Source organism: Triplophysa dalaica, chromosome 7, assembly GCF_015846415.1.
Source record: "Triplophysa dalaica isolate WHDGS20190420 chromosome 7, ASM1584641v1, whole genome shotgun sequence".
Lineage (NCBI taxonomy): Eukaryota > Metazoa > Chordata > Actinopteri > Cypriniformes > Nemacheilidae > Triplophysa > Triplophysa dalaica.
This window is the reverse complement of record NC_079548.1, coordinates 10,147,856-10,169,788: the sequence shown is the minus strand read 5'-3', so window position 1 is coordinate 10,169,788 and position 21,933 is coordinate 10,147,856. Positions and strand designations below refer to the sequence as shown.

The 21,933-nt window shown below is 38.5% G+C and overlaps 3 protein-coding genes across 6 annotated transcripts; 1 reads left to right on the top strand and 2 right to left on the bottom strand.

Moving 5' to 3' along the window:
- Window positions 1-47: 47 nt before the first annotated feature.
- atad5a (ATPase family AAA domain containing 5a) lies at window positions 48-11,381 on the bottom strand. Of its 4 annotated transcripts, none has more exons than XM_056753393.1 (24): window positions 11,254-11,381; window positions 11,042-11,088; window positions 10,753-10,821; window positions 8,892-10,651; window positions 8,735-8,813; window positions 8,475-8,627; window positions 8,246-8,384; window positions 8,063-8,141; window positions 7,769-7,950; window positions 7,523-7,671; window positions 7,255-7,405; window positions 6,793-7,083; window positions 6,567-6,663; window positions 6,387-6,469; window positions 6,154-6,284; window positions 5,893-6,064; window positions 5,573-5,743; window positions 5,227-5,454; window positions 5,085-5,149; window positions 4,822-5,002; window positions 4,281-4,435; window positions 1,998-2,857; window positions 1,398-1,556; window positions 48-435 (listed from the first exon to the last, which is right to left on the bottom strand). In XM_056753393.1, the coding sequence occupies exons 3-24, from the start codon at window positions 10,801-10,803 to the stop codon at window positions 357-359; spliced, it is 5,415 nt and encodes a 1,804-aa protein (XP_056609371.1). In that variant the 5' UTR covers window positions 10,804-10,821; window positions 11,042-11,088; window positions 11,254-11,381; the 3' UTR covers window positions 48-356. The 4 variants fall into 4 exon arrangements, with proteins under 4 accessions (XP_056609371.1, XP_056609372.1, XP_056609369.1 ...); XM_056753394.1 differs by having other exon boundaries at window positions 6,793-7,119; window positions 8,282-8,384; XM_056753391.1 differs by having other exon boundaries at window positions 49-435; window positions 6,793-7,119.
- Window positions 11,382-12,111: 730 nt separating this feature from the next.
- Window positions 12,112-14,912, top strand: ppp4ca (protein phosphatase 4, catalytic subunit a). Its single transcript, XM_056752553.1, has 9 exons — window positions 12,112-12,253; window positions 12,552-12,845; window positions 12,996-13,047; window positions 13,142-13,192; window positions 13,309-13,410; window positions 13,600-13,773; window positions 13,861-13,987; window positions 14,088-14,277; window positions 14,413-14,912. Exons 2-9 carry the CDS (start codon window positions 12,736-12,738, stop codon window positions 14,540-14,542), a joined length of 936 nt encoding a protein of 311 aa, XP_056608531.1. The 5' UTR covers window positions 12,112-12,253; window positions 12,552-12,735; the 3' UTR covers window positions 14,543-14,912.
- Window positions 14,913-18,763: 3,851 nt separating this feature from the next.
- Window positions 18,764-21,566, bottom strand: nudt9 (nudix (nucleoside diphosphate linked moiety X)-type motif 9). Its single transcript, XM_056752165.1, has 9 exons — window positions 21,432-21,566; window positions 21,030-21,246; window positions 20,552-20,785; window positions 20,325-20,414; window positions 20,143-20,229; window positions 19,878-19,989; window positions 19,560-19,706; window positions 19,378-19,462; window positions 18,764-19,285 (listed from the first exon to the last, which is right to left on the bottom strand). Exons 2-9 carry the CDS (start codon window positions 21,119-21,121, stop codon window positions 19,140-19,142), a joined length of 993 nt encoding a protein of 330 aa, XP_056608143.1. The 5' UTR covers window positions 21,122-21,246; window positions 21,432-21,566; the 3' UTR covers window positions 18,764-19,139.
- Window positions 21,567-21,933: the final 367 nt, after the last annotated feature.

The window sequence follows — 21,933 nt, the reverse complement described above, 5'->3', positions numbered from 1 at the left end:
TATAAAATGTTTATGTATAGAATACATACACGGTCCAGGACGGTTTCACCTTTGTAAGTGAAAAACCGGATTCATGTTGTAGTTTCCGTTTACATCACATGTCCATATTTTCATAGGACTATTATGCTTTTCAGCTTCACAGACCAAAATGCTTGCTGGCAAATGTCAAATTTATTACTTAAAACATTCTGAAAATTACAAAACGATGATCTTTATAACGAGCCACAGCAAATTCATAAAAAAGTACAAATGTCCACAAGACAACGTAAAACCACACACTTCATCTGAGTATATATTACTGTACAAATGTATATTAACCAGCAGCCCTTAACTGGACGCTTAAAGAGGTGTGTATATTAAGGAAACTCTGAGGCCAGACACTCCACGGTGCTTTTAGGAAGAGTGAAGTGAATACTATCCAAATAGTGCAAGAATCTGAAAAAGAGAAAAGGTGACATTAAATTGTGACATTAAAAATAAACATCCCACGGTCATAGATGTGCAAGCATAAAGAAGTACGTTTAGTAAAGGACTTAACCACCATAAGTCATATATGACCTCTTCTATATTTAAGCTTTGCAAACCCACATCCTGTCCCTTTCAATGCGTTGCATGTAGTGCACTTTGACCATATTCTGTTTCTAACCGCAAAGCGATATCTTTTTAGTGACTCTATCAACTAAACCCCAAATGCTTTTTCTAATCTGAAATGTGCCCATTGTGCAGAGGGTGTATCCTCATCAGTGTTTTAACTCTGTGTGGTATCTGAATAACTGGAAGTGATTTCACTTCTACAGGGGTTCTAACAAAGAGCATACTGTAGATATATATAGAGCAGGACCTCTGTTAGCAACATGGGTGTGCCCATTTCTTGCTGAATTGTTAAAGAATGAGGAGTCAACTAGTTAAAATCAGCTAGCATTGGAATGCTGTTTAGGACTGTGAAACCGGTCTAAAGTAAAAAAAATGTACAGGTAGTCCTAGAAGTTTTTTATTTTAGACATGAAAACGTTTTGTGTGCCTCAATGTGCCAGTACATATAGCACAACGCAGGTCTGACTAACCGTGTAAGTGCCCCACCTAGTGGACATTTCAAGTCTGATTCTGCTCAGAAAACAAATTATAACTTCATAATAAAGCATGTAATTTTTCATATTTGGAAGTATAAGTAGTAACTGAGAATGAGTAACTGAGGCCAGAATTTTCATTTTTTGGTGAACTGTCCCTTTAACACTTTTTATTGGTTTGATATAAATGGTGACTAATAATAATTATTTATGTCAAAAAGTAACAATCACGAAATATGGAGATGCATTGTTTCAGAAGGACAGCAGCCACATCTGCATATCAGCCATGTGCATTGCAGATGGCTTGTAAATGTGGTTTCAAAATCTCACCTGCGTTTGATCTTCCCCTGCTCCTTCAGTCTCTCTGACCTACAGATGGCACGTAGAGAGGGCATGTAGTCCAGGGAAACTGCTGTTTGGTTCCCCAGAACTCCAGCTGATCTGCTGGACAGCACTGACCGCATCACCTCACTTCTCCTCTCCATCACCCTGCACCAAACATGACTCATCTTAATAATCATTTAAATGTTGGCTGTCATCATGATGTTAAGAAGAATTGAAAACAAACCAGTTTGTCATTTCAAACCTGTTTTGACTGTTTTGTTCCGCAAAAGACAAAAGAAGCTATTTTGAAGAAAGTTGGTAACCGAACATCAGCAGCACCCATTGACTTCTGTCTTATGGATGCACAAATCAATGCAATTGAATGGGGGCAAGTTAGCAACATTCTTCAACATTCTTTTGTGTTCTGGGGTTGACAGAAAGTCTAACAGGTTTAAAAATACAAGATGGTGAGAAAATGATGACAGAATTTAAATTTTTGGGTGAACCATCACTTTAAAAGGCCCCAGGTTTAGCATAAATAAACCAATTGGTCTCTATGATGAATCAGGCCTCTAGGACATGACTACAGTGAAGCTGAATTCTCACCTTGCTTCACAGGGTGTGGTTTGAGCAAGGCTGAAACTTTGGCTGTGTGGAGCCACAGGAAGGCTGAGCTCTACCTCTGCCTCTCTTCTGATGTCCTCTTCCAGTTTCTGTGCTTTATCCCATGCTTTAGAGACAGCAGCACTGCACTGTCTAAAGCTCAAATGCCCAAGCACAGCGTGGATTTCCTCTCCGCTCACACCATTCACCTGACTTCCACACTCTAACCGAACATCATCCGTCATCCCACTTTTGACCTCGGCACCGGTCCAGCAAAAGTCCTGTGGTCTGCAGGACCCCTCCGTCTGCAAGCGCTGGCAATGAAGTGATGAGTCCAGGAAGGAAATATGGTCCATGTACTCTGCTAAGCTGCTTAAACACTGCAACACTGGCTCGCTTTTCTTTCTCTCAGCTTCAGATAACACAGCGCGGTTCTGTTTCACTGGAACATCTTCAGACACGTGTGACACAGACTGATCTGCTTGTTTTTTCTTAGTATTTTGAACAGAAGCCCTGCTGGGTTTCGGCAGCGAGAGAAAGTCATCTGAATCCGAGTCGGAATGGAAAACATCTTTATTGCCCACAGCAAGCTTTTTTCTCCCCTTCATTCTATAGGACACTTTTAGAGGACTACAGTCCTCAGAGGGCTCTTCCAGAACATCTGGTCTAACAGTCTGAGGTAAGTGCTCAGGTTGAGGTTGTGTGTTTGGTGCTGGTTGTGATCTGATGGTGGATGGCAGTAAGGGATGGGTGGGCAGAGGTAGAAGACACTCCATATTTGAATAAAGAAGATTAACCCCCCTTTTGTGGACCTCTGAGAGAAGATCCCAGCATTTAATGCTTTCAAGTACTGAAGACTCCTTCTGTAAAATAGGAAATGATTGATCTAGAACCAATTCTTGAAATGAACAGATTTCAATTTTCATACATTTAAATAAATAGACCACCCAAAAATAAAGTTTGTAACCACACAGTTCTTGGCCACCATTAACTATCATAGTAGGAAACATGACAATGGTAGTGTAAAGTACCCCAGAACTGTTTGCTCCCAACATTCTTCCAAATATCAAAAGGACAAAGAAATTTATAAGGCAATTTTTCCTACTGTGGTAGTCAATGATGATGACGAAGAACTATTTGGGACAGCTCAAGTCGAGGGTGACCAATTGATGACAGAATATGGGTGAACTGTTCCTTTAAGTACCTGGGGCCTCATTTATAACCGTTGCACATTTCACAAGATTAAATCTGCAGCGTTATTTGCGCTTGTATTGAGTGATACTTGTTTCCTCAATCTAAATATCTTTATCACGCCGGCTCACCATCACACAATGAGCGCATGAGGAGCATGGATTACAGGACATTCAATAACTACAGAACACAGTATAAATACTAAATATATTTTCCTTAAATACTGTGCATAATCATCAAATGTCAATGTCTGGAAATACATCCATTAAGCTCTCGCACAATTGTTACTCTTTATGTCCTCGTTATTATCAGTCCTAACAATGTTCATAACAAAACCGGAATGAAGAAACATTTGTCTTTTCAATTATGTTTTCAAATTTAAACTCATATGAAGGACACCGCTGATTCATGATGTGATCTTACTGAGGTGTTTATGATCAGTCTAAATGCTGTAAACATTTAAATGCTGCAGAGAACTTCTTTGGCTTTAATATAATTATAATAATATGAATTATCAATTAGTGTATCTCATCTGTGGCCATATGTGATTTCGTTACGGAGATATAGGATGGGATACGATTTTTTTGTTGTTGCAGTTTTCCATATTTTTTTCCCTTTCTAAGGCATCTGATAGCAGTTGGACCCGGAAAACGGTATATGTCCATTATGGTGCATGACGTCAGGCTTAACGGGCGGATTGAGTGCCAGGCTTATAAATATACAAATCAGCATTCATGGGGTGCTTTGCATTGACTATTTATGGGTAAAAATGGGCGTGTACAGGCCGGATATGAGGCTGATTCACATACGCACACTTGCAGGCGATTATGATTTATAAAGCGAATATTGCTTACATGTGTACGTACGCATTGGTTTTATAAGTCGGAATATTTTTTGGCGTACCCTATTTAGTGCTTTCGGGTGCACATACACTTATAGTAAGGACCCTACACACAGTTTTATAAACGAGACCCCTGGTATCTCAAACAACCTCAATAGATGGATTTATGTTAAAATGTTACGTTATACACGTTATGATATGTTACACGTCTATGGAACCCTTCATATGTTTATTATAAAGACCAAAACACCTACCTTAAGCAACAATTCTTCAACATTTTCGTTTTCCAAACTCTGGATCCCCAAAAAACTTTCTGTGCAAGCACTGTGGCAGGGTGGTAAACGATCCCCACACAGATCCTCACTTTTCACAGACTGATGAATCTCATTTTGAACATTACATATGACATCTATGGGGAGAAATGAGACGCACTTTCTGTATATTTGTGCTGTGCATTTACATAATTAAGATCATTTAGACAGCCGAATACACTCTTAAAAAGAAAGGTGCTATAAAGCACTAAAAGTGGTTCTTCGCTCGTAGTCATAGGGGAACCACATTTAGAGCTATATAGCACCATATCTTGGAGCTTCAGTGGTTCTTCGGGGTAACCGATGTGCTATATACCCCTGTTTCCATATAAAGAACCAGTTAAGCCCCTATATGGTTCTGAAGTACCAAAATATGGTTCTATATAGCACTAAAAGTGGTTCCCCTACGATTACGAGTCAAGAACCACAGTTAGAGCTATATAGGACAATTTTTTTGAATTCTCTACGTATAAATTGCGTTTACCTGAGGTAGGTAGAGGCTTTTGCACCTGCTTTCCACCACCACTACAGGCCCAGAACTGCAAATGCAGGAGGCTTTGACGAATATCACACCTGTTCCAGTCCAGCAGAGAGGATACATCCCTAACATCAGTTCTCATGTTTTCTGCCAGACACAGCAGCTGCAGGTAACTGGACACATCTGCCTGATAAAGCCCACAGATTAGACCACCACAAACAAGACAAGACAAAAGACACATGCTCTTTGCTGAAGAGAAAGAAAGTTACCACAGAAGGAGCTTTAAAATGGATCTCTTCAAAGTACCCATCAAAAGTAGCACCGAAAGTCAGATCTGCAAGAAAAAGCAAAGGTCTCACAACGGATTCATTTTTACAAACTTATTCTGTCGCTTATACCAACTACACTTACCGCTGGTAGTCAAAATGACTGGTCTCTTGGTTGTGGCATTGAAGGTTTTTATCGCAGCCAGGAACCCAGTGTCATCGTCGAAAATGATGTCCACCTCCTCGAATAAAATGAGCGATGTGGCAGCCCTCTTGCCCTGGTCTTCAGCAGTGATCTTAGTGCTTGCTGGTGTAGGACAAGAACCCTCTGTGCCTTTTTTGACGGTCTCCTTCTTTGGATATGTTTTTAACCCTAATAAAATAAACATTGCAGGAACATCAAGAAGATGAAGCCTTAAAATGTTTTCTTATTACCAGATAAATCTAAAGTAAATGCGTGGTGACATCTGACTTGTATATAACTAAATTACTTTTGTTACCAGTTTGCGCTTTCTTGTCCTGGTTGTCAGGTCTTGCACCTGCTTTGAAGAAACTGGCCAGAGATGTAGGGGCTAATCCTCCTCTCCTCAATGGATTACTTCGAGGAGACTGAGGAGGCTTCCTGGGGGATGATACAACCCTTCTGGGCGAGTTTACCTTTCCTGTAATTCAAAGAGCAATGAGGCAAAACTTCACACCAAACATTACCTAATAAAACAAAGAAGCATTAAAAAAACTACAACTTTGTTTATCGACAACTTTTTTAAATTCTCTTTTAAGCCCCGTGTTAAAAAGTAGGAGGACTGATTACTTGGAGAGGCTCCAGGTTTGGTGTTGATGCTTGTGCTGGTATAACTGCTGAAGTACGATGGTTTTTGGGAGTTTACACCCTGGATGTCCACTTGGTGGGACTGAGTGGCTTCCTTCAGCTGTGACAAAATCTGGCGACCACTTCTTTGAGAAGAGGAGTTCACCTCGAAAACCTTGAGAGAGAGAACAGGCTGCTTAAGTAACATAACACTTATTGGAAGATTGTAGTCTCAAATGTAGTAACAAGTATGATGTATCAGACCTTGAAGCCCAGCTCTTGAGCACAGGCATAGACCGCAGCAGTCTTGCCTACACCAGTGGGTCCAGTGATAAGCAGGGTGTTACACAGAAGTTCTTCCATCTCCTCCAATCCCTCACCCATGAGCCAGGACTCTGGATACACACACAACTGGACGGTTAGGACTGACTCATGCTTTCTAAATGTGTTTCATACAGAAACTCTACAAATATGCTGCTACACATTAAACTTTGTACCGTTAGCATCCACATCTTGCTGCTTTTCCTGCTGCTTTCTCTTTTCCTCTCGGTCAGCTCTCAGTTTCCACTCTTTTAGCCAGCTGAAAGCAAACATTAAACAAACATGTTTATTAGTTCCTTGGAATTTTGGATTAAAAGTTTATAACAATAACAATGGTATTCATTTTAAGTCAAGACCTGTGTAGCTTCCGGACGGATTCTAAATTTCCAATTACATCACAGGAATGCTGTGGCTGATATTTCTCTGTCCAAAGCACATCCTCCTTTACTGAATCTACAAAAGCAAACACGTAGAAGACATTCCTTTAGAAAAAAAAAACTATCTAAAGAGTGTTAAAGGATGCTAACTGTTCACACTTGACTGAAATGACAACTGTATTTTCTCTTTTAACTAATTTGTCACCTTCTGTGCCCACAGCTCCTGGAGACACACTCTGATTCTTCACGGGAGATGTCACCTTTGTCGGCTTGCCTTCTTTATTCTGCTTCTGTCGCTGTAATCGACCTCTTCGACTTCTGCTAGAAGGTAGCGGTTCAATTTCATCCGGTGATGCGTGAGATGCAGAGCTGTCTGGCGAGTCAATGACGATGTGCTCTTCATCTGTGTGACTGGACTTTGTTTTTTTCACCACTTTGCCTGTTCCCTCTCCTTCTTCTACACGCTTCCGTTTCCTTCCGATGCCATTAGATGACTCTGAGGGACAGAATGGTTTAGCCTGGCCTACAGGATCTACAAAAAATCACAATGCATTCAGTAAACGTGCAGGCTCTCACTCATAACAAAAATCTATAAAATACACCAGAGATAAGCAATCTTTTGTTAATATGGGCAAACATTTTCTTATTTAGTGTGTTCTTCACTTACCTGGGGCTGAGGCCTGGAGCTTGTAGTCTTCACGTCTCTTAACAAAACGCATAAATAACCTTTGGTGAGGAAAAGGGGGATTGGAAAACTTTATCTCCTCCAAAAGTTGCTTTCTGACAGACTCGGGCATCTCTTTCCAACAACAAGAAACCTAAATGTGACACGGGTAAAAAAAAAACATACTTAAACATTTCTATATATTTGAACAAAAAAAATTACATAAAATATTTTTTTTACATTAAGAACAGCACAAAAACAAGCTACCAACCCGCCGGTCAAATGTTTTCTTAGCAGGAACTGTAGTGTAGCCCAAGGACCTCTCCACAGACATCAGTGGTATAGATGGCAAATCATAAGACTCCATTAAACGCATCAGGAAGGGATTTGTAGGCCACTGGAGGTTCCAGATAGAACAATCTGATAAGAAATTTGGATAAATGTTAAAACAGAGTAGAACGATCTCAAACCAACATAAACTTGTAATTTAAAATAAGAATGAAACCTTGAATCTTACCTGCAGCCCTCTGTTGGACATGAACCGCTTTTTGAAATGAAGCACAGGCCTGACTGTAAGCCTCTCTGCCGGCTGTGGTCTTTGCAATCTGTTTTTTGAAAGACTCTGGAAGGCCACTCTTCAAAAACTCTCTCTTTGCTTTGAACTGTTCATCATCCTGTGAGTTCTCAGATGCATCTTGACTGACAGGGTAAAGTTTGAAGACATTTATGTATTTATTAAAAAAAATTAATACTGCCGATATAATCTGCGGACAAAAGATTTGTCTGCTCTCATTTATTATTATTATAATACCTGCTGTCGTCAAAGATAGAGATGACAGCTGAAAGTCTCTGAGCCTTTTTCTCAACAAACAGAGGGGCCGGTTTACCACCTAAAAAAAACAAAAAAAACATCTAGCATCTTTTTCCACACATCTTTAATGTACTGTTGACTTGATTATTTTCTTGTTTTCTCTTTAGCCAAAACGTAATTCACCTGTAGGTGTCTTGCAAGCTTTGTTCTGAGATGTACCTTTTCCCAAAACCTCATTTAAACTACGAAGCTTCTGCCTTTTGCCACTTTCCTGTGTAGTGACTGGAGTGCTTTTACTTTCATCCAAAAACACAACAGAGTCCTGAGAATAAAACAAAAGTGAGCATAACTTTCATGAATAACAGCTTTCTAGATAAACAGCAGTGTACACAAGACGCATGTGATTTTATACCTCATTCTCACAGTAAATTACGCTGACATCCTTGCTTCTTGTAGAGCGTCGTAGAGTTTCCTTCTTATTGGTGTCCTTTTTGCTTTGCTGGAGAGCTTTGGCTTTCTCCACCAGCTTCTTAGCTTGTTTTCTTTTCTTATATGCATTCAGTTCCTAGAAAACATTTTTAGCAAGTAATTTTAACCGGGTATTGCCTGTGAATTACAAAATAAAATGAAACAAAAAAAAATATTCTTTCAATCACATAGAGTGTTACTTACCCGTGATGAGAGAGGGCTTGATATCTCAAAGTCTCCAGCTTTAGTGGCAGATGATGGAAACACTCTGGAGATTACCATCCTGCAAGCAGATAAAAAGTGAAATACATGAGACAATGAAACACAAAAGATACATTTCAGGAAGACTGCAGAATTTTACCTGATGGGGCTGCCTTTCATATCTGGTGGGCACAGCATTTCCGCTCTATAAATGCCCTTTTTGTGCCTTTGAACCTTTGGAGTTGAGACCAGGGGGGGTGTATGAGTCACATCATCCTTCACTTTACTTGTTTGCCTTCCTTTCCGGGATGTTGAATTTGTACTGAGCTCAGCGGTAGACTGCTTTTGTGAAAGATCTCTGGTTGACTTCCTAAGCTCTCTGACAGTCTGTTTGTTGCTTTCACCATCAGCTGGGCTGCTTTCCTTTTCATCCTCAATCTCTTTGATAAATTCCTTGGGCTTATCAGTCTCAACTTGTGCCTCTTTATCCATCTTACCTGGTCTCTTTTTCCCTGCCTTCCTCACTCGCTTATTTGTTACGCCAGAAAAGCTTTTTTGTTCTTCATTCGGCTCGGAGCTGCTCACAGGTTTGTTATCCAGAGATGTGTCTTCTTGCTCCTTTTCCACTGCCTCAGGAACTGTCTCTTGAGCCTGGTTCTGGTTGCATTGGCCTTTGTTGGGTTTGCTTTTAAACCCGTCAAGACTAGGTTGTTTGAAAGCATTCATAAACTGTTTTCTCTCTGCCTCAGTGCTTTTTGGATTGGTGGAAGACTCCAAAACATCAAGTACCAAATCTTCTTCAAGAAGAACAACATTAGATTTCTTTTTGCGGTCAGGCACTACATCTTGTTTTACTTGCGGGTTACGAATGGCCAAAGTTTTGTCCTCTTTTGCTTGACTTTTTCTTTTTCTACTAAAAATAGATGCCACTTTTAAATCGTCGGCAACCTTGACCAATTCATGTTCGGGGGAAATGGAATGCACCTCAGCCTTGACCGTGAGAGTTCGAGGAGAGACCTGTAGAGGAACTACTTTTACTTGTTCCTCTGTAATCTTATCATTACAGAGGTTAATTATAGCTGATGCCTCAGGAACAACGCAGTCCGAACTGGAAACGGCGTTTTCCTCATCCAGATTTTGGCTCACGTTGAACACAAAGTCTTTAAATGATATTGTGACAGTGCTGGTACTCTGAGTGGATGTCTTATCCACACATCCCTCAGGTTTTGCATCACATATAGGCTGATCAGAATCCTGAACACTACCTGCACAATGCATTGCCTCTTCACAGCCACTCTTTGCCTTTCGGTTTCTTCTCAAGCCAGATTTCTTGTTTTTACCCTTCTCCTCCTTAAGAGCTTCAGGAGCAGGATTCCCACAATCTATTTTTCTGATTTGATTTAATAGGTACTTTTGTTCAGAGCTTTCTACTAAATCTTTTGTGGCGTTTGGATCAGTCTTTGCCGGAATTTTCCTTATACCTGATTCTTTACCTGAAGAGACATCATGTCCAGTTTTATCCTGAAGGGCATTAGCATCACAACCCATGGTACTTTCCTTTATAGCAGAGTCTTTAAGGTCATCTATCAAGATAACTGCATCGGTGGAAGCCACGTTTTCATCCTCATCTTTGGACCTCTTCATCTCCTTGGTCCTCCTGGTTCGCTTCAGACCTTTCGCTCGTAAAGGCTTGCCGGGAATTCCATGACCACCAACTTGCTCTGAAGGTTGCAGGGAATTCTCTTTAGCTACCTGAGAGCAGCTTTTTATTTCTTGAGCAGGTGAGGTCTTCTTAAAGTAGTCCATAATGTTGTTGGTTCGTGGTGGCGAGAAGGGTTTTTCCACCGGCTTGGGCGCAAAGTAACTGGTAATAGTCTTGACAGGTGGTGCTTCTGCATCTTTCCTCAATTCCTTGCATGGCTGGGAGCAAAGATCAAAATAAGCAAAGTCGTTCATTCATCTCCTTCAAATAACTTGCATACAATGCATTGCTATATGAGCAAAATGACAATGACAAATACCTGACTCTCAAAATCCTCCATGACAGCTGCCATAGCAACAGTCCCAGCCATCGTATTACACCTAAAAACCTTGAGGCATCAGATGAAAAAAACAAGTTTAGTCTATAAATAAGCACAAAAATACTCACGTAATTCATGGTACATTTTAATGTTTACATTGGACCATGTGATACAGAGGAAAAAGTAACTTAGTAACAAAAAATGAACTATTCGTCCGTAAAGAACATACAATAAGTTTACCTGTCAATATTGTTTATATTGTTAAAGCGGAACTCATTCAAGCACTCACCTATTCTTGTTTTTCCTTCGGGGATGCGTCGCAACATAGTCCGACAACTTTCAAAGTAAAAAGTGGACAGAGAATTAAAACCTAACTTTATCTGAGAAGAACAATGGTGTTAAGCAAATACTGTCTAACAACAACACATTTCCTAAACATCGACACACATGCCAAAACAAGCATAACACGTTGTATTATCCAAACAACAAAACCCGACTTACTTAAAAATATTTTAATCAAAGGTTCATTGGAGGAGTTTATTCAAAATCCATTTTCTGTAATAATGTACGTTTCTGTTGAGTTGAATTGTTTTCTGCAAATGGCGCCAAATATCGTCGGTCTTTCGCCGCGACGCCTCCACCAATCACAGCTCGTGTCGTCATAGATGCTGAAGCAGGAAAAGCGCGTTTCGGACAACACTAGATTTCAAAATAGTACCGTTCTTCTGGGATGTTTTACTTGCTTTCCGTCAATTTGACATTTTTGGTTCGGCAGTCTAATCAAAGTGAATGAACTTAAAGTCTACAATAAAGAGTAGACAAAAAAATAAGGAAAAAAATGGAATGAATATGAAAACAAAGAAAAATAAAAAAATAAAAAATATATGATCCTCTTTGAATTATTTATGTACATTATTGTCAACATTGTGATATGTTCCACAATGTTTCTTGATTAACGTGATCTTTTACTCAAAACTCACACTACCAAAAACGGCAATACCTTAAAATGTCATCAACTAGGTTAAAAGTTCAATGCAAATGATCAAAGTTTAGAGATTTTTTGGATTTAGAACAGTTAATGTTAACGGTGTGGCAAAATGCAGACGGGCTCTGGGAACCCTTATTTTGAAAGCAAGCGAGAACACTGGCTGAATATCAGCTGCTCTTTAGTGAGATTCTTAAAGAAGATAGATTTGTTTAATATGATTTAGATGCTGCTTTTTCCTTTCTTTCTTTTCTACTTATTTGAATCATCATTTTTGTTTCTCTTAAACTCTCTGTGTAACCACCCATCAACGGTCCACACTCCAGCCCAGTAGGTGGCGGTTATGCACCAAATGTTTGTTTGCCAGCCGCTTTAAACGCAAAAAGAAGAAGACGCTGCCCAAGTGCCCATCCGCTTGGATGCGTCTGTGTTCACACTTGCGGTACGGCGCCTTTGCAACTTACCATCTACAAAAGAAGCAGCCGATGCCCAAAATAATTACGTATAAAGTGCAAGGTAGCTATTATGCATTTAGAAATATTTTTCAACATATGAACCAAAATCCTGAAATTAGACACTCTTATGAGACTCGAGCAGACCCAGCGCAGCATGATTAGCAACTGTGCTAACCGCTTTGTTTGTACACTTTTTAAAAGTCAGACATTTCAATGCATTAAACATGCTCGAGCTCCGTAAGTTAAATTCGTAAACCACTCGCGATACATTGACCCTAGATGTATGTTGTATTAAACTCTTATTTTTAACTATTTTTATTATGTGATTATTTATAATTTGTTGTTCCTCTCTTTTGCAGTTTTTTTATTTGTCTAGACATTGTTGGGAACCATCTTGGTGTGTGTAAGCATGTGCACGACCTCATAGCCTTTTCATTTCTTGGGAGTGAATGAGTGAGTGTGTGGTCTCTGTGAGACTATCAAAGCCAGTGAGAGGGGTTGGCATCAGCCTCACATTGAGGAGTATTGTTGTGAAGTGTATGCATGTGTGTCATCATGGGGGACGTCATTGACCTGGACAGACAGATCGAGCAACTCAGACGCTGTGAACTTATCAAGGAAAATGAAGTCAAGGCATTATGTGCCAAAGCAAGGTAATACTGATAATAATTTATCCATAGTCATTGAAGATCAAAGCTACCCCATTAAGAATGTATTTTTTTCACTTTATATCTTCCAGAATAGCTATGCATAACCCGTGGGTATTGTTAAAAGTGGGTCTTGTGTATTTGTCTTCATTATAGGGAGATCCTGGTTGAAGAGAGTAATGTTCAGAGGGTAGATTCCCCAGTCACAGTGAGTATTTTTTTATACATTTATTCACCATGCTGTTTTTATAGGGTTGTTTTATTTTAAAACCAACCCACAATTTTGTTTGGTGCTTTTGCAGGTATGTGGTGATATACATGGTCAGTTCTACGATCTAAAAGAGCTTTTCAGGGTAAGTGAAGTCATGTACAGTGCTTTACAATCTGCATTTATGGGGCCAGAAAGACTGGCATTTAGAAAACATTACATTGAACTGTATTCCCTGATTATCATCATCTGTTTCTGCAGGTGGGGGGTGAAGTTCCAGAGACAAACTACCTCTTCATGGGAGACTTTGTGGACAGAGGCTTCTACAGTGTGGAGACGTTTCTGTTGTTGCTAGCATTAAAGGTGCAGAACTGATTTGTTTTTATCTGGCTACAGCCAATGAACAATAGAGAATAAGAGATAATATTGCACTACTTTAGTATAAATTGAATTCAATGTTGTTTCCCTTCTTGTTAACATGTTATAGATGTTTTGTAAGACTACAACCTGTTGTCTTAACTTATTCTCAGTCTTATATATAAATACTTTCAGGTGCGATACCCTGACCGGATAACACTAATAAGAGGGAATCACGAGTCAAGGCAGATCACCCAAGTCTATGGCTTTTATGACGAATGTCTAAGAAAATATGGCTCTGTTACAGTATGGCGGTACTGCACAGAGATCTTTGACTACCTGTCTCTCTCTGCCATTGTTGATGGCAAGGTGAGTTCTCTTGTTTTTCAGTCCATTTCTATTTTAATTTATTAATGATATTATCTTTGGAAGTTCTAACCTGACTTTTATTCCTAGGTATTCTGTGTGCATGGTGGCCTTTCTCCATCCATTCAAACCTTGGATCAGATCAGGACCATAGACCGAAAACAAGAAGTACCTCATGATGGACCTATGTGTGACCTACTGTGGTCTGACCCAGAGGGTGAGACTCACTTTTTGTTGTCATTCTTTATAAACATATGTATGCATGTGATCTATACAATATTGTCATATAAAGCTAAGATTGTTTTTTTTTTGTCCAGACACCACAGGGTGGGGTGTAAGTCCACGTGGAGCTGGGTATCTGTTTGGTAGTGATGTTGTAGCACAGTTTAATGCAGCCAATGATATCAGCATGATCTGCAGAGCTCATCAGCTGGTTATGGAGGGCTACAAGTGGCATTTCAATGAGACCGTGTTGACAGTGTGGTCTGCTCCCAATTACTGTTATAGGTGGGTTTATTTTTAGTCTTTCTTTCGTCACTTCTGTGTGTGAAAATGGAAATTTGCACGTGAATATTTATATATGTTGCAGAAATTGATGTCTACCCAGGTATTTTTGTCATTACATTATTATTATTTTCTTAGGTGCGGTAATGTGGCAGCCATCTTGGAACTTGATGAACATCTCCAGAGGGAGTTCATCATATTTGAAGCTGCTCCTCAGGAAACCAGAGGCATCCCCTCAAAGAAACCAGTGGCGGACTACTTTCTTTGACCTTTCAGATTAGAAGCATCTGAAATAGCTTTTAATTTTTTTAAACTAAATTTTATCTGCACAACATTAAGTACTTCTGTGAATGGACCAGTTAAGGCATTTTCTGCCTGTCTCTCATTTTCTTTCACATTATTCCTCACAAACTTGTTTCTTTCATCTTGTAAAATGTAAGTATTGAGACTCTCCCTAATTGTGTGATAGTTTTGTATTTTTGATCTTTGATATTTTTTCCAACTAAACAATAAAATGTTTGGATTTATATATTTGCATACGAATATCTATGCAAAAATGGGCATACTCATAAATGTACTTTTTCAATTTATGGTTGGGTAATGATGCAGAAAATAAAGTTCTTTACATTTAAACACCTGATAGTGGTTACAGTCAGAGTTCACTATCGCTATTATCAGTACACAAAAGTATTTACATATGGCACTGTACAGCACCAACTATCAGATGTTTCCTTGGCGAATGACAAACCTGGGTTCATTCTTCGTACGTCGCTTACATCCAAGATTAAGTGAAACATCCAAGATGACGTAATGTTATCTGTACAAGAATTCGAGATCGCCTTATAGTCCCCTTTAAAACTCTTATTATGAAAACGGCGTTGAATTATTTAGCGCATTGGAGTGAACGTCATTAGCAGAGTAACATGACATGACATCTGCATTTTTGCCATTCTTTGTTATATGGGCGATACCACCTTTTTTTGATGCGATACGATACCGATACTTTTTCTTGACATTTTATCGATACCGATATCGATACTGATGATGGACATTATTTTTTATATATATATTTTTTTAAATAAAAATATAATTACAATTAAAGAGAAATTACATACTTGTACTGGCTATTATTAGCAAATTTACAAAAAAAAGTAATTTAAACAAATAAATACAATATTTTAACAACCTTCTTACAAAAATATTGATTAAATAACATAAATCTTAATACAATCAATAAAATTACAAACAATATAAACTGTGCATACATTAACTTAACTTTTACGCTTCCTCTAAGCCATCTTGCAATTCTCTCCTCTGTTTAATGTGCAAGTGTGCAATACATGCGTGTTGTGTATGTGTACGTTACGGAGCTGAATAGCACGTCCATCTGACCGCGCTGCGCAGCCGGAGACCGATCCGTGTGTGACGTCAAACTGTCGCGAGAGCTAGTACTTTCATAACATAGTGTCACTGATCGGCATGCACAGAGCTAACAACATTTAGTTATGCTGAAACTATTAATGTAATTAACCAGATAATCGATACTTTTCTGAAAATATCGATACCTAAATAGCATCTTTTGAGTATCGATATATCGATACTGCAGCATCGATGTGCACATCCCTAAAATGCAGCTTAATATGATGCGGAAATGATACAAGACCCTTTCCCACCCACTGTGTAAAAGTTGTATGTGCGTTCACCCCTCGTTAACTATTTGTTTTACGTTACCTCAAGCAAAATGAAAGCACTAAACACCAATGACGGCATACTTTAGATAACGATCAAGATGATATTGTAGCGCACAGAAAGTGTCATTCATGATGATGTGCTGTTGTAGAGTTGACGGTAGTTTTGACAGCCCCAGAAAGAGGACGGGCAGATAGGAGTAACTGTAGTTCAGCCTGGTGCGGCAGTGTTATTCATTGTTCTGAGTTGTTACGAAAATAAAAGTGTACCTAGAAGCTATTTGTCGTTTTTCCGACGCTTCAGTATTTGTATTATAAATTGTAAACATATTGTGGAGGTAATAGATGAACACGCAGTCATACAGAGAGAGTGACAGCGCTCGTGCTAATCATAATGAATGGCAGGGAAACATATTAAGTTATTCTTAATAAATAATGATTCAGCAGTCGACTGTGACATTTATTTTATGGAATTGTGGCTGTTGTTGTCACTTTGAAATATAAAAGTTGTAGATTGACCGATTAATGTAATATTCATTTGAATAACACAAATTTATATTTATGCTTTTCTGCATATTCTTTCTTAATTATTTATTTGAAAAATGTACACAATATGTGGTGGTTAGATTGTGTCTCTCTCTCTCCATATATATATATCCTCATTAATACATAAATAAATACAAATATAATGCATGTGGGGCTAAGCATGTCTGTGTTGTTTTTTTTATTTAAGAATAATAAATAACTGGTATTTTAAAAGTTACATTTAATGAAGCTCAGTCTTAGTGTAGTGGTTTTTAGATCATCATCAGGCTGCACCTCAATCACAGGTCTCCTCCATTTTTGATGATGTGTGTAGTGTTGCACAAGCAACAGTACAGGCCATGTCAGGTTTATTCCAAAGACTTTTTATAAACTGAAATCCTTCCTATCGGTTGCCCAAAGGTCATTTCATGATCTTGTCCTGGCTAGAGCACCAGTGTAACAGGTTTGGGTCAGGTAATGGTGTCTTCAAACACAGTCCTATCATAAATGTGAATGAAGATTGTTGATTTGTGCAGATAAAGGTAATTTTGGTTCAGTGCTGGTGGACATTAGGTCACACGCCATCTATGAGATTTAATCAGTCAGCTTCCTTTTTGATTCAATTCCTTTTTGCTTAATATGATTACTTATATTTAAATAATAATTATCTGTAAATATTATAGTTTATTTTCAGAAATTAACCTGAGGCCTCAAAGGCCTATGATGCAGTCTATGACATCAATGAAGATACATACAATGCTCATTGACATGATCATGACTGCAGAATCTTTAGTTCCCTTATATAATATTTATTGGAAGAAAAAAACAGTGTTACAAGCTCGGTCTACCACAAATTTGCACAATGGCAGTACAGACTGCATTTTTATAAATTCCCTGCATCATATATACATGTGCAGTGTCTGTGCTTTTATATATATTTAATATGAAGGTCCAACAAATAAATATGGCAAATATCTCCTTCACAAGAAAATATATATATTTTATCTATTCATTCATTTATTTTATTTCGGTCCTCACTGAACACTTTGCACAGTAAATAAAAATTGTTCTAAATATATTATATTATATTACAATAAATATTGTTCTTAAACCAAAACATTGCGTTAATTACATGTTAAATTCGCAAAGCTCTTTCTATCAATCCCCTTGCGCAACAATTTTGCTTTTATATGAATGAAGCCAATTTGACTGCTCATGGCCCAAAAGCTCTTTCTATTAATCCCTTTGCGCAACAAGTTTGCTTTTGTATGAATGAAGCCAATTTGACTGCTCATGGCCGCGATCTAATCCTGTTTACATGAAATAAGCCTGCTCCCAAGCAGGTTTAAGCAAACGGACCTGATGCTAAAACAACAAGTCCAGGATGAGCGTCGAAGAACCGAACAATCCAAGATCATGGGAAATTGTCAACAATCAAATCCAGCTAATTTGAGTTAGCTAGGTAGGAAGAACGCGCGCCAGGTGATCAGAAGCCTTGTTCCATAAAACCATCCAGAATCATTTTTGTTAGTCTGACTCAATAATTGGTTCTGATACTGTTCAGATTCATCTTATGCCGGTAAACTTCCATGGCCCTGGTTAAGCTAAAGCCAGGTGCATACTGTGATATTTTTGCCATCCGATACAGTCTACCTATGACGTAAAACTTGCATGTGTCCACTTTTTCAAAGGCTGTACTGACTTCCAACTCATTGATCTGAGTCCGGCAAACTTCCCACAAAGTGCACCCAGTTTAAGCCTAGGTGTTGCTTATCCAGAGTTCCACTAACAGTAATCGCTGGGAATGCAGTGGTATTACAGCTGAATCTCTGGCTTGCCATAGAATTGTTTGACTATGAACCATGATCAATACAAAAAAGGAAGAATATAAACTGATATAATATAATTATAGGCTACAGTGTTAAATAATTAAAAGTGAGTTTAGTTATGTTATGTGAAATTTCTTTTTTTTAAAAGCATTTCAATTATTTTTATGTTGCATAACTTGTGATTTAAACGACCTCAATTGAAAATCAAATGATACGTTTGTTTAATTATATTAGGTCACAATTGCTGTTTTAGTTCATCTAATCCGACAAATCGTATGCTGTATTTTCCTCCTCAGATTACTTTCAGATTTTCATGTGTATACCCCTGAGAACCATATTCAGCCACATTGTAACTCAGCACCACTTTAACATTTTTCCTCAAAACATGTGGAGCAAAACATAGTTCTAATTATTAAAGTATGGCGAAATTTAAAACAATACACAGAATGTGTTTAAGAAGGTTTATTATATTGGTTATTACAAAGAGTTTTACTCCGTAGTGTGCATATCAATTTTATTTAACTACTTCAATGTTATTATACGCATTTGTTTCAAGTATTCATGCTTTACAATTTAAGAAAGTGCTTAGATAAATAAGGTCACAGGTTGTTCAGTCGGAATGCATGTATTGGCAGTGTTGTTACATTTTATTTTAACAAACAGTATGCCTGCACAAGAACCTGCTTTAAACAAACTAATTTCCCCCCTTTGTCATGTTTTTCCCAGACTTCATTTATTGTATATTCTTGCTGTAATACTTCATATTATTCTCCTTTATAATAAGATTTCTCTTCATAAATAAAGACGGATAGGCACTTTGCTGTTACCAATGGGCATTTCTTTCCTTAGCAACTGTCTCCAAAAAATGTGAGTGACTTGCATAAAGTGTCAGCGAGGAGTTGATGTCAATCCAACTCACTTGACCTGCATCATCTCCGGCCTGCAGTGGCAACTCACTTACACTATTGCCTGGATGAAGATAAATGAAACATTTAAGTTTAAGTAGCATATTTTATTAATCCAACACTATACTATCATCATTGAATCATTTTGATAGTTACCTGACTCGTCATGAAAATTGACTGCAACTGTCTCCATCCAAGAGTTGTCTGTGTTTCTTGGATCGTCAACATAACCTTTATATACCTATAAAAAAAAGACGTGTGATGACATCATGACATGGCAAAAATAGATTTTCTCAATTGTGATTTGTCAGAAGTGACCACAATGCACACAGTCTCACTTGAAGACCATCGGAGTTGAACAGCTCTGTAATCCGCTTTTGGATCTTTTCCTTCTCACTTGGAGATGCCTGCAAAGAGTTCAGTGCCTCCTCTGAGAATTCCCGCTGCAATGCTTGAGAAACACGCTCTCCAGGGTCCACCATACCCTAAACACACAGTAACAAAGATAATATTCAATATACTAGGCATATGTATGTGTAAATGTGTTGGCTGAGTGTGGTTTTATAGCTTTATAGACATTTTCAGGTTTTACAATGTATTTTAATTATCCCTCTGGAAATGTTGTAGACACCGCAAGAAATCTAGATTATACTCACCCCTGGGATGGCCCATTCCCCACAATCTACCCGCTTGATGGACACAAACTGCAGCATGGGACGTTGAGAGTCGGTGTGGAGGACACGCTGTCCAACTGAATCTGTCTTCCATCTGTAGGAAGCCACGGGAAAGAGGTTTTGTGTCTGAAAGTGTTTGAATCATATTTTGCAACAAATGCATTGCATATGCCATTGCACGAAAGATATTATGTAAAAAGGTGACGTGAGAGAAATGTAATCTTTTTTTTTTTACAAGTTTTAGTACCTGGTAACAATAGGGTCAGCAGCATGGTTAGGACCCCATCTGCCTAGTAGTCCTCTCCCATCTAGGCCTGTTCTTCCATGTGGATTACTAAGGATAATTCATGAGATTTAAAGAAATAAATAGCAAGCCTTTCAAATTTGATATGTGTATATGGCATGATCACATTTTAATATCTGCCTTACAGCGGTTTGCCATTCAGTATACGATATATGTCCTCGTGGCTTCTTCGGTCAACAGATCCATCCAAAGAATTGAACTGTGGGGAAAATTCACTATGGGGAGGAGTAAACAGTCTCACAGATTTTTTATAAATTCATTTTTTTAATAAAAATCAACAAGTCTGGTTCGAATGAATGTGAATTCAAGCCACAGAAAATAAAAATTAGTTTCCACAGAAGTTTTTACTCACCCAATCTCTGGATCAGCCCAAACAGGTTTTTTCAGCACAAATGGGGCGGTATAGGTAACAGGGCTATACTGTGGCCAGTCCGTCTCCCAGTCCACCTTGTCATCAGGGACTGGAAAGCGGTTTGTGTGTGAGCCAGGATATACTGGGCAACGAGCCTTTATGTGCGTGGCAGAAGGCATGTATACAGATCTGTATGCACACACACTAGGAATGCGACTAATGGGATTGGCCAAGCTGAAAAGAATAAAATATTTCAAATTGAACACGACATTGATGTAAGTAATTAAAAAATCTACTTTCACAGCTGTCAATAGAAAGTCTCGATCACTTTATCTATAATTAAGCTATAGAAGAAAACGAAAACAGCAGGTTTTAATAACGTTAAATCTACCAAATTACAAAAATACGTGTAAATTATGAAGAAGAGACGTAGATATATTTTGAATATTACTAAATTGTCATTTATGAATGTACATACCAGATTCCTTTTGTAATGACAGCGTACGGGAGCCCGATGATACTGAGCGCTAAATGCACCGATGCAGCCCAGTTACGGGAAACTGCTTTCATGACAAATCAATAAGCAGTTCAATACGGGAGTAACTAGGAAGTGAAAGCAAGCTGCCCTTCCCTTTTCAGTGACGTAATTCGTGCGACTTGCTGTGTAGAGAACTCGGAAACTTCCCACCTGAATTCTTGAAATGATGCTCAGTTCAATACACCTTGGATTTAGGATATTTCCAATCTCAAGACATAATTGATGTAACAGGGCTCTATTCATCTTAACAGATGTGTTCCGTGTTTTAATGCTACTAAATCATTAGTAACATTTATGTATTAATGTTACTTAACATTTGTATGTAACTAAATCAATACTTACTTGATTTACTTCCGGGTTTGTGCTGGGAAATATAACAAATCCGAGGTGTCTGGAACGGTTCTGTCAAAGTCTGTTTCCCCGTGGTGCCTCGTAAAGCGCAGGCGCGGACTCGTGGTTTCTACATAGACAATTGTCCATGGTTTTAATGTATCAAGTAGTGTTTCTGTGTCTTGTCTTTCGGTCTCTCAGTTTCGCCAATCTGCGATAGTACCATATCCTAAAATACAGGATTAATTTTGCCTAATTTCAATACATTTTTCTACATGCAACTGCAATGAAATCTCACGAAAAGCACAATATATATTTTTTCATTATAGATGCTGTAATGTTGCTAAGATGATGAAGGTGAAGCCCCCTCCATGGATGGAATCAGCAACATTTACCCATATTACGCAAGATATAACAGTTACACAGCTTGCCCCAAGATAAAGATTGTAAATCACAGTAGATGGCCTGCTACCGTGATCGTGGGAGGAATTCCGCACACCCACTCAAGCGTTTT